This window comes from Prunus dulcis, chromosome 7 (genome assembly GCF_902201215.1).
Source record: "Prunus dulcis chromosome 7, ALMONDv2, whole genome shotgun sequence".
Lineage (NCBI taxonomy): Eukaryota > Viridiplantae > Streptophyta > Magnoliopsida > Rosales > Rosaceae > Prunus > Prunus dulcis.
Genome location: NC_047656.1, coordinates 20,036,053 through 20,051,474, shown reverse-complemented (window position 1 = coordinate 20,051,474; position 15,422 = coordinate 20,036,053). Strand labels below are relative to the sequence as shown.

At 36.1% G+C, this 15,422-nt stretch overlaps 2 protein-coding genes across 2 annotated transcripts; one reads left to right on the top strand and one right to left on the bottom strand.

Annotated features, from left to right (window-relative positions):
- Positions 1 to 3,605: 3,605 nt before the first annotated feature.
- On the top strand, positions 3,606 to 5,411 carry LOC117635872 (repetitive proline-rich cell wall protein 1). The gene is made up of 2 exons (XM_034370250.1): positions 3,606 to 4,696; positions 5,169 to 5,411. The coding sequence occupies exon 1, from the start codon at positions 3,751 to 3,753 to the stop codon at positions 4,684 to 4,686; it is 936 nt and encodes a 311-aa protein (XP_034226141.1). The 5' UTR covers positions 3,606 to 3,750; the 3' UTR covers positions 4,687 to 4,696; positions 5,169 to 5,411.
- A 2,013-nt stretch (positions 5,412 to 7,424) lies between these two features.
- LOC117634631 (CCR4-NOT transcription complex subunit 10) lies at positions 7,425 to 13,998 on the bottom strand. Its single transcript, XM_034368814.1, has 6 exons — positions 13,504 to 13,998; positions 12,640 to 12,726; positions 11,610 to 11,759; positions 11,381 to 11,467; positions 11,230 to 11,301; positions 7,425 to 9,813 (listed from the first exon to the last, which is right to left on the bottom strand). Exons 1-6 carry the CDS (start codon positions 13,696 to 13,698, stop codon positions 7,906 to 7,908), a joined length of 2,499 nt encoding a protein of 832 aa, XP_034224705.1. The 5' UTR covers positions 13,699 to 13,998; the 3' UTR covers positions 7,425 to 7,905.
- Between the last annotated feature and the right edge of the window lie 1,424 nt (positions 13,999 to 15,422).

The following is a 15,422-nucleotide window of genomic DNA, read 5'->3' as shown; positions in this document are numbered from 1 at the left end:
CATCAATCCTGTGGTCATTTATGCACGGTTGGCCAAGCCGATTATTGTCGTCATTGAACAATGCCAATAAAAGAGTTGGATACATTTTAATCAATTCACTCATATTTTTCATGTTAATTAAGTAATTATCATTTAATTTGAAAAATACCCCACAAATAAATAAGAACTTCATATTAAGAATATCTTACATCGAACGATAGAAAGTTCACTTTAATAGTGTAGTGCTTAAAAAATCTTGGACCTCTCGAGTCTCGACCCACCACTACACTACTACACTTTAGTAGTGTAGTGGTACGTAGCACCCATGTCTTTCTCCCACTTGGCCATGTGCCATTATTAGTAGTATTGTACTATAGTCTATAGAGATTAGATTCTTTTTGTTCCTTTCTCTACACCGATTTATCAAATGAACCCAAACATCCTGTGGCTGTAGTGCTTCATCATCTCACTACGGGACAACAAACCACGACCATTAGATTTAGATCTCTATCTACTAGGAGATGTATAGCTGCTGCATTGCATGCAGATGGAGTGCCCTCAGAGTTACCAAAAAAGAGGAATTACTGCATGCGTTAGAGACACAACACCCGACAAAATCCAATTAGAGAGCACCATCTTGTGCAGATGATGATGAATGAATGTTATTTGGCTAATTAACTAATTAAATATCTTATATCTTATTTTATAATATAATTAACGTGTGCATGGGTTTAAGGGTGGTAGCCAAATCTCTTGTGTGGTGTGGTGATAAAATATATAAACTTCTCTTTTCCCATTTTCCCATTTTCCCATGAGAATCAGTGAAGAAGACAACTTCAAACAAAACACACAGCAAGATCTGGCTAGTGTTAGCGCTCTGAATTCAAAAAGAGAACACATGTCTAATAGCTAATCACTTATTTTATTTATAAACCTTAATTAATTAGCGAAGCAAAAAGAATGTGCATTCAAAATTACGATGCCATGTAGCCCTACAAGTTATAAGATATATATATATGGATCCAGCCACAGAAGGCTAACCTAAACCAAGTAGATCTAAGCGCAGGGGATATATACATACAAAGAGTTTTCATTTAGGGATTTCTCAAATTAACTTATTTAAGGGACATCCTTATAGGGCTCAGTCTGCATTGTATTTTACTAATCCAAACCCTCTATGTTTTAGATAATTATTCAAAAATCATCTCTACAAAAAATCACTTGAATCCAATATTGTTTGACCACTCAATTATGTTATAAAAATTTTATTTCTTTTTTAAAGCACCGTGTTAATTGATTTTGTGGGATACAATTAGATGTTGAAACGGTTTCTGATTTGTCTAATTTTTTGCAAAGATAATCTATGAATGTAGACTTAAAAAACGGATGGTTTAAATCGTTAAAAAAAACTTCGTAGGATATCCTAAACGGTATTCCTTAAATAAAATTATTTGAAAAATTCATCTATAGAAGAAGAATATATATATATATATATATATATATATTGAGTTGAGTCAGTGCAGCAGTGCATATGATTCAGTGGATGAAGTTCAATAATTTGGTTCTGAAGAGAAGAACAATTGTGGAGAGAGAAAGAGAGAGAAATTTGAAAAGAAAAAAAAAAAAAAAAGAATTAATATTGCATTGCATGCAGGAGGAGACCAATCACATCAAGATGAGGAAAGCAGAATCACGGATCACACAAGCATACAAAAGCATCCAGCTAGCTAGCAAGGCTTCTCAGTTCATGTCCTTCGTTCATTTATTCACCACTGCTTCTCATATCCTCACAGACTCACAGTCACGGACGTACACATACAACACATATATATAATCTATATATATATAGAGAGAGAGAGAGAGACCAAAATTTCATACCCATATCATACATATATACACAATATATATATATATATATATACATATACATGTCAGCCTTCCCCACCATTCCTCTATTATAATTCTCTCTCCTTTCCTCAACCACCATTATTCCACATGCTTGCCTAGCTGTTCTGTTTTTCCTAACAGCTACCACACACCAGTGCGGTCCTGAGATTTTGAAGAGTATGTGCGAAGCTTAAATGGGAGTCCTCAATCTAATATGAAAATATTTATAAAAAAATTTGCCATGACTTAACACCTTAATAACTTAAATTCATCATCTATTAGCATGCAATAGCAATCATAAAAGTTTTAATGTTTCAATTTGAGAAAATGAAAGAGGAAAAAGACATGAACTTTTTTTTGTTTCGTTTTGAATGGGTGAAAACACTCCAAATTTTTTTGTTTGATTGGAGAAAATTTGTATATATTGCTTTCTTCTTCTTTGACGTGTTTCCCTTTCTTTCTTTTTTTCCTGTTGTTAACAATAAAAAATAAAAAAAAGTAGGAACGTAAAAATACAACTACTGAATTACACAATATGGACTCGAATCCAACTTGCCTGCTAAAATTAAGGGGATGAATTTCAACTCAATCAAATATGCACTTGTGTTATGTTCCTGCATACTCAAATATATATAATACCTATAATATTAATGTACATAATATACACGTAAAAAAAACTCTCTCTCTTTCTCTCTCTCTCTCTGAGCAATCTGATCTTATGATCTGGTATATATATATATGTAGTACGTGCGTGTCCTTAAGTTTTGAGTGTGACCAATGCAAGAGGCTCAGTTTGGACTTAATAGGAGGAAAGGGAACTCCCATTGCCTAGCTAAGCTTAGCTCCCTGTTACCATTTTGGGACGTACCAAAAGCACTTGCCATATTACCCCACATAAACAATTATTTGAATATGCGGTCCAACTTCCAATTTACAGCTTATACAATTCAATATGCAAACTGTTAATTTGACTATAAAAACTTACCCTTTATAATATCCATATCCAAATATGAGAAGAGAGATAAACACGTGAAGACAAGAGAGATAAAGATGACCTATTAATTGTTATTCTCCTTTCAAGTGGGACCTATGCTTAAGCAATGATTAAGCAGGTAGATTAGATCTCCCCCTGTTCATGAATCATGATCAATACCTTTCCTCCATGAACTTTACTTTCATCCTTCATGTGATGATGACATAGTATGTTGAATGTACGTAAAAGGTAAAACAGAACAAACCTATATATCTATCTATCTATCTATCTATCTATCTATCTATCTATCTATCTATCTATAAACCCCAAAGATAGTAACCACAAGCTACCAATGGCTATCTATAAACCCCAAAGATAGAAACCACAAGCTACCAATGGCTATCTATAAACCCCAAAGATAGAAACCACAAGCTACCAATGGCCGTAATGAGTGATTGGCCATGATTGCCATCCAATAAAACAAAACTATTCCATCGATCTATCCCCCAAGGAGATCACCATCCAAAGCTTAATTGTTAGTTTAATTAGGGGGACTAGCTATTACTCCTTTACTGGGACTTTTTCATGATTATAATAAAAAGTTAAGCATGAATATCCATGTAAATAAAAGACAAGATTATGAAACAATAATATAAAAATAAAATAATGGCAAATGGACTCATGCAAATTTAAGGAGTAAGTTATGCCAACCAGCAAAGTTTGGCAGCTGCCTTTTGCTTTGCTAGCCCCATGTTCACGTGATGTGCCTCTTAGGGTTTTTTGTTCTCTTGCCCTCGTCACTATTCCTATTTAACATCCTCTTTCCACTACTAAGCTTTACCCCATCTCAGCATCACTCTCATCTGCAGAGGGAGAGTGAAAGAGCGCGCTAGACTACTGCGGTGAAGAACATGGCCGAGTCCAGTAAGCTCCATGCTCTCTTCTTCATTTTCTTGCTCTTCATCTCCTCAGCCACTCCCATTCTTGGCTGCGGTACTTGTGGCAAGCCTCCCCCAAAGCACAAACCTAAGCCTAAGACCCCCAAAGGCCCCATCCCTCCCATTCATGTCAAGCCCCCAGTCGTTAAACCACCAGTCACAATCCCACCCATCGTCAAACCACCAGTTACAATCCCTCCCATCGTTAAACCACCAGTCACAATTCCACCCATAGTCAAACCACCAGTCACAATCCCTCCCATCGTCAAACCACCAGTTACAATCCCTCCCATTATCCCACCCGTTGTTAAGCCACCGGTTACAATCCCACCCATTGTTAAGCCACCAGTTACAATCCCACCCATCGTCAAACCACCAGTTACAATCCCACCCATCGTCAAACCACCAGTTACAATCCCTCCCATTATCCCACCCGTCGTCAAACCACCAGTTACAATCCCTCCCATTATCCCACCCATTGTTAAGCCACCGGTTACAATCCCACCCATTTTGAAACCGCCAGTGACCCTGCCTCCAATAGTGCCACCTGGCATAATCCCTCCAGTCATAGGAGGAGGGCCACCGGGTAAAAAACCTCCGAGTCCCGGGACACCTTGCCCTCCTCCTGCCGAGAGTCCGGGGGCCAAGGATACTTGTCCCATCGACACGATTAAACTGGGTGCTTGTGTGGATCTTCTTGGTGGGTTGGTGCACATTGGGCAAGGTGACCCAGTTGTAAATGAATGCTGTCCAGTGCTGCAAGGGCTTGTTGAACTTGAGGCTGCCATATGTCTCTGCACAACTCTCAAAGTGAAGCTTCTTAACCTCAACATCTTTGTCCCGATTGCTCTTCAGCTCCTTGTCACCTGTGGCAAGTCACCTCCTCCTGGTTACACCTGCTCTCTCTAGAAGAAATTAAGTAAGTATTTACACTAATTAATTGGTTATTTAAATTAGTGCTAACTACGTATGTACATTATTCTCTCAACCCTAGCTAGCCCCTCACTTGAAAATTATGTAATATATCCAAAAGATTTGGGTATGCGACTAATGGTCAAAAAACCAAGCACAAAAGATATAGCTCTTCCTAGATGTAGTCTTGGAAAGTTGAAAGATGAGTATTTTAGCTTACCTAAGAGCACAAAAGCTTAGGGAACCAAAAATCCAAGCAATTTTGTTATGTCCGAAGCAACAAAACATCCCATATTACTATATCATAGATTCGTAACATATAATTAAATTTGATGGCCGTATGAAGGAGGAATAAATGATGAATTTTTTGTTCTCTCTCTAGATCTATCCCTTTCTTACACGAAAACCCGGTTGCATAACTAGTTTCTTGAAAAATTTCTGTGATAAACATTGAACGGGATGATTTGATGGGATTGCAGGTTGCTAGGTTGATGGATATCCAAGGAAAGCTAGGGAGGGAATCGTCATGAGAGGATGTCGAGCTTCCCTTTGTTCCTTGTTAATCTTTTCTTCTTTAATTGGTATTGATGAGCTGATGCTTTGGCTGTGATCTTATTAATGTACACACCATTTGTTTTAAATTTGTTGCACGTGTGTTTTATCTCAGGAAAGCAATCAAACATGCTTTTGAATTAATTTTAAATGTTATATTCTTTTTCTTATTTTATTTTTGTTCATATTAATGGAATGAAAGCTATAGCTAGCAGATTTACTTTCCAGTTCTTGGGTCAAGACTCTTGAACTGTTAGATACGTTTTGAGAGAGGCATAGATACCCAGTCCCATATATATAGAAAATGATAGTCCGAACTATAGGAGAGAGGGGGTTTCTCACAACCAAGATGTCAAGGGATTCGAACCTAAGATCTCTTAGAACATCGGCAATGGTTGTTCAATAGTTCAAGAAATTGATCTTTTTTGGCATCTATTGAATTGAAATGCAGTTTTACTTGCAATAGTACGGTTCAATAGCTTCAGATCAATAGTTATATCTATTTACACATTTTTTTACATACTCAAATAAAATAAAATGGACAAATTCAATAACACTATAAATTGTAACATTGCAATATTCTCAAAGAGATCTTTAAAAAGAGACCAATTTTGAATATATTTGAAGAAAAAAAATTTAATTAATGTATTTTTTTTTTATTACATTGAATTAGTGAACAACCATTACGGATGCTCTTAAAAACATAATACATTAATTGCTGTATTTTTTTTCAATTTTTATTAACGTATTTAACCATATTTGTATACCACATTCTCATACCACCTTATGTGAAAGATGAGATGTACAACCACATCAATTAAAACTAATTTAATATTTTCTTTTCTTTTATCATTTAATAACTGAAAAGTAAATTATAAGTGTATGTGGGTCAACCGAACTTGACTTATTTATTTAAGGATGAAATTGATAAATAAAACACAATAAAGTAAAATTAATTGACAGCCACATATAAAAACCTTGATGTAATGATAATGAAGCAGGTGGTTTTGGATTTCTATGGGCTCTGAGGATGTGAATCAGTGCTGTTATTGTTTTCAACTTTCGACAAAGAGACAACAAAAACAAACAAATAATGAAAGAGGTCTTGAGTCAATTCAACTATATATCAAACTTTTACTGTTACCTTACTTTAATGGATTATCAGCCAAATTGATTGATGAGACTCTATCCAAGGACTAAATTGTAAACAGGCAGGGCCTTCCGAGGAGAATAATATATTTTACTGTAACTTCCGTGAATTAGGTTAAATGTCTCATTCTCGACGAATTTCTACATTAATTCAATGATTACAATTCAACTATTAAAATTACTGAATGAGATACCGATAATGAATTAATTAGATTTATAATCTTGCTGGAATTTTTTTAAATACATATTATTATTTTTATTCAACTGTCATCTCCCTAAGAGAAGGCTACGGAAATGGCGCCAAAAATGTCGCAGCTGGGATTAAAGCAGAGAGATATTTAGTCATATACCCATTTTTAGTACTAAAACTATAAATAAACTCTACATTATTTAATTTCTATAAACATACCCAAAAAGAGATAGCTGGCCCTATAAAATTTAATTTTGATTATTAAATTACTTTAATGCCCTATTGAGTGTTTTGGACTTTTTTATGAGTTTCTGGGTTAAATTTGTTTTAATAATTAATGGTAGTTTTATAATTTAAAAGAAGTTAAGAGCTTTTTTGTTATGTTGTAAATGAATTTTGGGTATGTTTCTAAAGTCCATTTCATATAGAATTTTTTTATAATTTGAACTCTTATATTGAGTATAATTGTGAATCCCCCTAAAGCAGACGGGAGGGGACCACACTCTAATCTATTGCACATGGCCACATAACAGTTGGTCTCTTATCTCGAACAAAAATTAAAGAAATATCTAGTGTGTGTCGTGTGTGTTGATTGGTTCTGATTCTGAATCTGTTGTTGTATTGTATTGTATCAATAGTTTCACGCCGACATTCGGTGGAATTCCAAAGCAAACTCCGATAAACATAAATTTTACTCATGAGAAATTCATCATAGACATAGGCGGAGAGAGAGGGACGAAAGATCAATTAATAATCTCTATCCAAGAGTCAAATTATGATTCATATGCTCGCTTAATACATGCTAATGATAAGCTTAAGCTGAAAGAATACAAGGACAGCAAAAGAAAAGTATATCAGGCAGGCAGGCTGCATACTTGAACATTCATATCCAAAGAAACAAGACAGGACGGTTAATGGCGAAATACTACATGATTGACATTCAAAGGAAAAATGACTTCAATGGGAATACAGAATGAATAAACATTTTCAGTTCCTTTCTCTAGAATGAAGAGCACATCATCTAACTACGTTGAACCAACTGGATTAGCCACTAAAACACAATCATCTAAATCAGAAACTACATCTCAAATATGAAAGGTGGGCTTCCGCACTAACCAAAACACAGCCACACCCCACCAATTAATAAGCCCTAAGATATGAAATTTGAGAAAAAAAGAAAAAAAAAAAGAACAGAAAATTTATTTCTGAATTGAACTATATATATGGTACAAATCCTCTTAGAAAGGATTGCTGATCTACCCACTAGAGCTTACCATTGAGAGGTGGGCCGGACGTTATGACAAGCCACCAGTACAATCAACCATCTACGAAGCTTTGTTCAATGTCAATCCACTACGAAGGAATGTAACTCGACTACACTGTTTTAACTTGGCAAGAGCTTCTTGCGACTTACCGAGCTTGAGATCCACATAAACTGCAGTCAAAGTTGCTTCTGGACTGTTGGGTACTATGGATAATGCCTGTGCAACAAACTGGCGGGCCTGATCAAGTTCACCTTGCATAGCGTACAAGGCAGCAAAATTTACATACAGGCTTGCCAGTGCCTCTTCTGGCTTGAGGAACACAATACCTAATGTGTCTTCAGGGGAAGAACTTTTGGCACTCATTGATCCTCCATTCAACTCTTCATAATCAACAGCCCTGACTCCTTGCAATTGCTCAGAGTCCTCCTCGCTGAATGGCAAGTCAACGTTGTTACCTCCAGACAAATATGTCATCAAATGATCAGCAGCATCCTTTGCCCTGTTCAGCAAGCAGAGAGCCTCTGCAGCATACACATGACCTAAAAAGATGTAAATTCTTGAACATTCTGGAAGTTCCAAGAGAGACCTTGCAATTGACAAGGCCTTCATAGGATTTTCCAATTCCAACTCTACAAATGCCAGATTTGCAAGAAGAGCTTGTTTGAGCAACAGATTTTCCTTGTTACGAATATCTGCATAGTACAAAAGGGAGTTCTGCACAAGCTCCTGAGTAGTTCCTGCCTTTTGCTCTTTTGCATCCCCATTTATGCCTGACTGGCCCAAGCCTACAGAGAACACAGATGCCTCGGAATCGATGCTGTGAAAGTTCTTGTTGTTTGAGTTCTTGGAAGATGCCACTTCACCTAATTCATTATCCTCTAAGAAGAAATTAGAGGGCAAAGAATTCTTACAATAGCTTGACTCAGAACAGTTCAGTAAGTACAGGGCATTAGAGAGACACTGCCGTGCAAGGGACATCGAGAGCTTAGGCTGCTGATCACTGCCCAAAAACAAATCACCTCTTTCAAAAGAACCCGAGTTTCCATTCTTGGAAACCCCGTCTTCCATTACAAGTTGCCTCCACTTTCCATTGCCAATGACATAAACTCTGACTTCTGATGATGCCAGAGTGGTTTCCAATAATCCCTTCTCTAAAGCCATCAGACAGCACTCAGCAAATCGAAGCCACAACAGAGGCCGGTTGTAGAAAACTAAACCAGCCTTTTGAAAACAGCGAGCAGCAAGCAGTGGTTTCCCGCAGGCCAAGTACTGCATACCAGAGTTATATATAATTAGGAGGGAATTGTCCTGTGAAAAAGTTAACAGATTTAGAGGCCTGTCCTTCCGAAGAGATGAACAATTAAGCAATGCGTTGGAGAAGAATACTGATGCTGTGTGATATTTCCCAAGCTGATAATAAATGCATCCTAGATTATTGTTGATCATGCTTGATATCCTTGCATCTGTTCGATTACTAGATGCCATCAACAACTTGATGGCTTTACGATAATTACCACGAGCATATTCAAGCTGGGACTTCAAGAGGAGAGCCATAGAAGAATCTCTCCCGCGTGCAATATTCATAGCATGCTTCACTTCACGTTTAGCTTGCTTTAAGTTCCTAGTGAGAAGCAGAAACCGAACCTTGTAAAGTTGCATCTTAAGCTTCAGATAAACAGAAGAGACGGATATGTTAACTGGGTTCCTTGAAAGATCATTTGAAGATAAAAGAGCAGTTGGCTGTGCTACATCCATGTCAAAAACAGCACCATCATACTCGCCTGTCTCCTCAGCCTCCAAGGCATTTGCATCTGAATCCAAATTGGGACCATCCGCGGCTGATGAATTGGTAGGAAGTGATGGAGACTTTGCAACTGGGTTTGCAGGTTGTTGCAACGCAGTGCTTCCACTGTCTCCTTGATTCATACAGCTAACACCAAAAGCTTTTTCCAGATAAACCAAAACATCCTGAACAATAGGAATTGCAATAAGAACCAGTTGGGAATCAAATCAACATAATACAAACATAGCGTCCTTATATATACAAAAGGCACGCTCACCAAATCGACAAGCTAATCCAACAGAAGCTAACCACCACTATAATCACAGCGCATATAATGAAGTTGGATTAAGCACCCTCGTACAACTCATACACAAGAAGACAGAATGATAGAATCATTATTGAACAAATCATAATGAAAGAAAAGCTTCAACCATGCTTATGGTACAATCTACATTGATGTTGCCGTTTGAGATAGGTTCAAACTTTAACCTCATCCAATTGCATTGCCAGCGGCCAATAGTGATGATTTAACACAAATGGGGTTTAATTATATTTGGTGGAGTAACTCTGATGTTCTATTTTTATTTTTAACAAAAAATTTCTCAGTTTCGGATAAAAATGTATTAATTTTCTTTTTGACGGGAAACAGGAAGGAAAAAAAAGGCAATGGTACAATTCCAAGGACAAGATGTCCTCTAAAGGGAGAAAACAACAGAAAATATTGAAGACACCTACACCAAAGCAACTACATAATATAGCAAAGAGAACAAGAGAAGTTATCAAGGGAAAAAAAACTGCATTCCAATTTTTAAAATTGACAAAAAATGAGCTCTCCCAAACTCTGATTGACACCAATGCCCAAAAACAATATTAGTTTTACACAAAGTTTAAAAAACAGATCAAACAAGTTACAGATAAATAACATACAACACAAAATTATGCTACAAGTTTGATTATGCTTGAACCAGAAAAATATCGTCCTGAATAGTGCAATGAACATCAACCAATGTATCAAAACAGGCAAGTTCAACTCAGCTCAAATATCTAACATCATCACCAATGTTGTATCTTCACCTAAAAACCCAATCATCCATTTCACAAGCCTTTCAGTAACCAGTTGACCTATAAGTTCATCGCAGTACAAAATGCTTGACAGACATTATATCCCAAAGCATTATCAGCAGCAAAAATTTTAAAAATTTATATATGAACCAAGTTGGGAATCCAAATTGCAATTATACGTATTCAATTTTTTCGGAAAAACAACTTAAAACGACAGATTACAGCAAAATAAAACTGAGTACCCTTTTTTTCGGTAAACCAACTTAAGACAGATACATCATCAATCTTCGAACAACAATGAATACCTAGCCACTGCTTCTCTTTCTCTATCCTCTGTTCATCCACAATCATTTATAGAACACAAAGCTGTGCACTATTTGACTATTGACTGTACATTTTTCAAAAGCTCAATTCCACAAATATTTTCATGTATTACTAATCTAACATTCAAACTCTAAGAATGATAGAACTCAATGGACATCGTGCACAATTATAAACAGAAGCAAAAAACTAACCGCACTATTAGTATTAGAACTTACAGCGGATTTCGTTGCATCATGGCAAGCCAGCCCAACATCCAGCAACAAAAGGCAAATATTAAGAGCAGTTTTCTGCACATAAATAAAGAAGCACTTAACACAACATTACAACTACAGATAACAATATTATTTTAGGTAATAATTAATTTACCTCATCTATAGGTCCTCTATTTTGAAACAGAGGTTCAACGACAGACAATGCCTTTGCATATTCGTGAAGATGGAACCAGATAACTGCCTGCATAAGCCCAGTTTTGGAACAAAAGTATCCAAAGAATTAGAAGGCTCAAAAGATATATTCCTTTTTCTCTATGCTAATTCCTGGAAGAACATATTCAACAGTTAACAGAGACGGTAAAAATTATGAAAAGTTAACATACAATGTTTAAGGTAGCAACATATGTGTCAAATTCATCCATGTAAACAGCAGAAAAGGGATGTCCCATTGTACTACTTCCTCTGGACCCTCCAATATTGCTACCAGACTCCACCTGTTCTGCAGATGCTCGAGCAAGCTCTTCACTTCGTTTCTAAACCAACACCAATTAAAAGAAATTAAGAATAGAGGTAAAGCAACATAAATTTATCATATGTACAGAAAATAACATGCCATGATGCTGATGCTGATGCTTGCCTCAATAGAAAAATGCAAAGTACCATTATAAAAGGCATGTTAATGTACTGATGCCCCAGCATACTAATTCTAGTCTTCATAGTTACTACAATTCAGTACTACCATAGCAAACCAATATCCAAGATAACTAGAATTTGGCTACTACAATTCTAATATGCTAGTTTAGTGAGAAGTTCTCACTTTCAATTCATGGTTACTACAATTCAGTGCACTTTCAATTCTAATATGCTAGTTTAGTGAGAAGTTTGATCTATTATTTGCCATTTTTAGAAGCAAAGAATAGAAAATATCTACTCTGTACATAAAATCTAGGCAAAGTGGGACCGAAATTCAAAACAATGGCACAAGACTATTTGTCTAAAACATAATTTCAATATGTTAAGCCTTGATAAGAAAAAAACACAGAGTGCTCCAGCCATCAAAAGTTCTACCACTGCTCTCCACCCATTAGCACTGAAAACACACTCCACAACTCCTCAAATCTCACTGTCAGAAACTTTATATATCATGAGATAAACAAATCAAAAACAGTTTTCAGCATCACCCTAATTAACTTAGGTAGGATCACTAAAATGAAAAATTCAACAACTATAGAACGAGGGAAAAACTCCCATCACCTTTCATTCGAAACCCCAGTTAGTTTTGAGTATACAATAACATGTTGCATGACATGTTATGTGCATGCCTGTATATGTGGGATCAGTGGATACTATAAAAATAAATATATATTCATATATCTGCGTTTGCGTGAGTGGGAAGAAAATGAGAAATGATACCTTCACATCATTAAGTACATCAAGCAACCTCTTAGGATGTGAGCAACCATCTCGATAGAATTCCGCAAGTCCGATATTATGAAATATCTAATAAGAATATCCATAATATACAAGATTATAAGGGGTACGCAAAAAGTTGATAAAATAAATATCCATAAGCCATTTAAATTATAATGCAGAATCAAGAGGCAACATAATTCAGTATCAATCTATGTCAAAAGAATCTTACAATTGTTGCAAACTACTTGAGATAAGGACTGTTGGTGAAGCAAAGTTAGGGTTATTCAATCAATTACCAAAAAGAAAACCCTATATATTCTTTATAATAAATCACGCTATTTTATTATAGAATGAAATGATGTTCTAGATCACGCTATTTTAACCCATTCATTCCCTTATAATAGAATTCATTTCTTTGGTAAACCACATAATTATGTTTGTTTTTTATTTTTCCCATTTCTCAACACATTTCTACTATAAACCATTTATCCTTTAACCACCGAGGGTATATTTGTTGATCACCTTCACTCAAATGGGGCGGCAACCAGTTTTCTTCAAAGAAGATGATATCAAGCACAGCCTGTGACGAAACTATTTCGATAAAATATATAATACAGTCAAGATTTTGATTTAAGCTTTACTACAATCTTATTAAGCTGCGCAATCCTATAAGTCAAAAGTAGTTAAAATTCTGATACAAGATCCAACACAGACCCAAACACCAGCTGTAATCAACTCAAAATAAACAACCAGTTCAACGTAACCCGTTAATTAAAAATTAGAAACCCAATTAAAAAGAATCATTTCAGAAATTGAGTTCTAGAACATAATTACTTTAGCTTTCAAAAAAAATAAGACAATTACTTTGGGATCGTTTGGCTTCCTCTTCAGGCACTCGGACAACGCGGTTAGGCACTGATCGAACTTGCCCGACTGGAATTGCAATAAGGCGTCCTGCGCGTAAGCACGGGTTACGGACATGACAGCTTCGTCCTCTGAAGCTGAAGAAGACCCGTCCCGATTCGCAACCGTTAATGACGAAGACGAAGATGAAGCCATTCGCAAATCGATCGATCAGAGGCCAGGAACAACGAGACCTTATCTAAATGCAATACACGGTTACAAATGAGGAGGATACAAGATCGATAAAGAAAAGATGAACCCTAACGGGTAAGGATAGTTTGGAATTTATTTTAAATCGGAGTGGGGTTTGGGGGTTTTCGAAACCCTACGGTTTGATTATTTTGCAGAGGAGGACACTTGTTTGAGTCTCTTTCGCTAAACTGTGCTGATTTGCAGAGAATGAGAGAGAGAGAGTGGAAAAGGATACGACTATTGGCCAAACTGGAAGGAGGGATACAGATAGAGGAGAAAAGAGAGCAGTTTTTGGGGCTTCTTTTGTTGCTGGGTTTTGAGTCCAAAGTGATTAATTTTTGAGTGAACGAGTTTTCGACAGGGCGTCTCAATTGGGCTTTTCAGATAACTGTGTTTCTCTTTCTTTTTTGTCATTGTTTAATTGATGGGATGGGCCATCGTTTAATTTTTGAGTCAAGCGCTTTATTAACTTTCAGTTTTCTGGGGGTATGATTTAGAATTTAGTGATGATTTTGTTCAGCTTTGTGTTTCATCTTTGATTTGATTTTGTTAATGGGACTTACCTTTTCTATCTGGCCCGATGATTCAAAATGTTCCAAAATCTTGCTTTCTCAAATTTATTTACTATATAATGAAACAACCACAAATAAAAATTACTTACGAAATGTTTTATGAACGTTGTTTTCTCGTTAAACCTTGCAATTGAAAGTCACGTTGTTTTCTAGCCAAGCATATCTATCGAGATGGTAATGTTGCTGGTGATTGGTTGGTTAGATTTGGTCATAAGGTGCAATCCCCATAAACGTGGCAACATAGTTTATCTTTTTTGTAGTTAAATGTATGTTTTAGGGATATTGTGACTATTGGATGTTAGTTTGTTGTTTTTTCATTTATATATGTTGCAAACAAATAAAAGAACCGCTCACCAAATCAACATATGGTGACACTAAATGAATGCAAATTCCAATCTGAAATTTTTCATCAAATTTTTCATCAAACTGCTTTCGAAAAATTTCATACACATTGTTTTCTCGTTAAACTCTTGCAATAAGTCACGACATTTCTATTCAAGCATATTTATGGATGGTGGTAATGTTGTTGGTGACTGGCTAGTAAGATTGGGTCATAAGGAGAAATCCGCATAAGTGTGTGACCATAATTTTCTCTTCGGTCGTTTTAAAGATATGCTCGCTATTAGATGTTAGTGTAACGCTTTTTTATTCTTACCATTACCAAACAAACAAAAGTAACACTCACCAAATCAACATAGGGTGGCACTGAATCAATGCATATTCCCAAGTGTGATGAAATTTTTCATCAAATAGTTTCCAAAATGTTTCATGAGTGTCGTTTTCTTCGTTAAACTCTTGCAATTAAAAGTCATGTCATTTTCTCGCGAAGCATACCTATGGAGATGGTAATTTTGCTACTGATTGGCTACTTAGATTTGGTCATAAGGTGCAATCCCCGCAAAACATGGTGACATAGTTTTTCCTTTTTGTTATAGTTCATTTATATTTTAGAGATACTCCGACTATTGAGTGTTAGCCTGTCGTTTTTTGCTTTATTTTTTAGCAAACAAACAAAAGATACCCTCACCAAATCAACATGTGGTGATATTCGATCAGTACAAATTTCCAACTTTGAGGAAACTTCTCATCAAACTAATCCTCGAAATGTTTCATGCA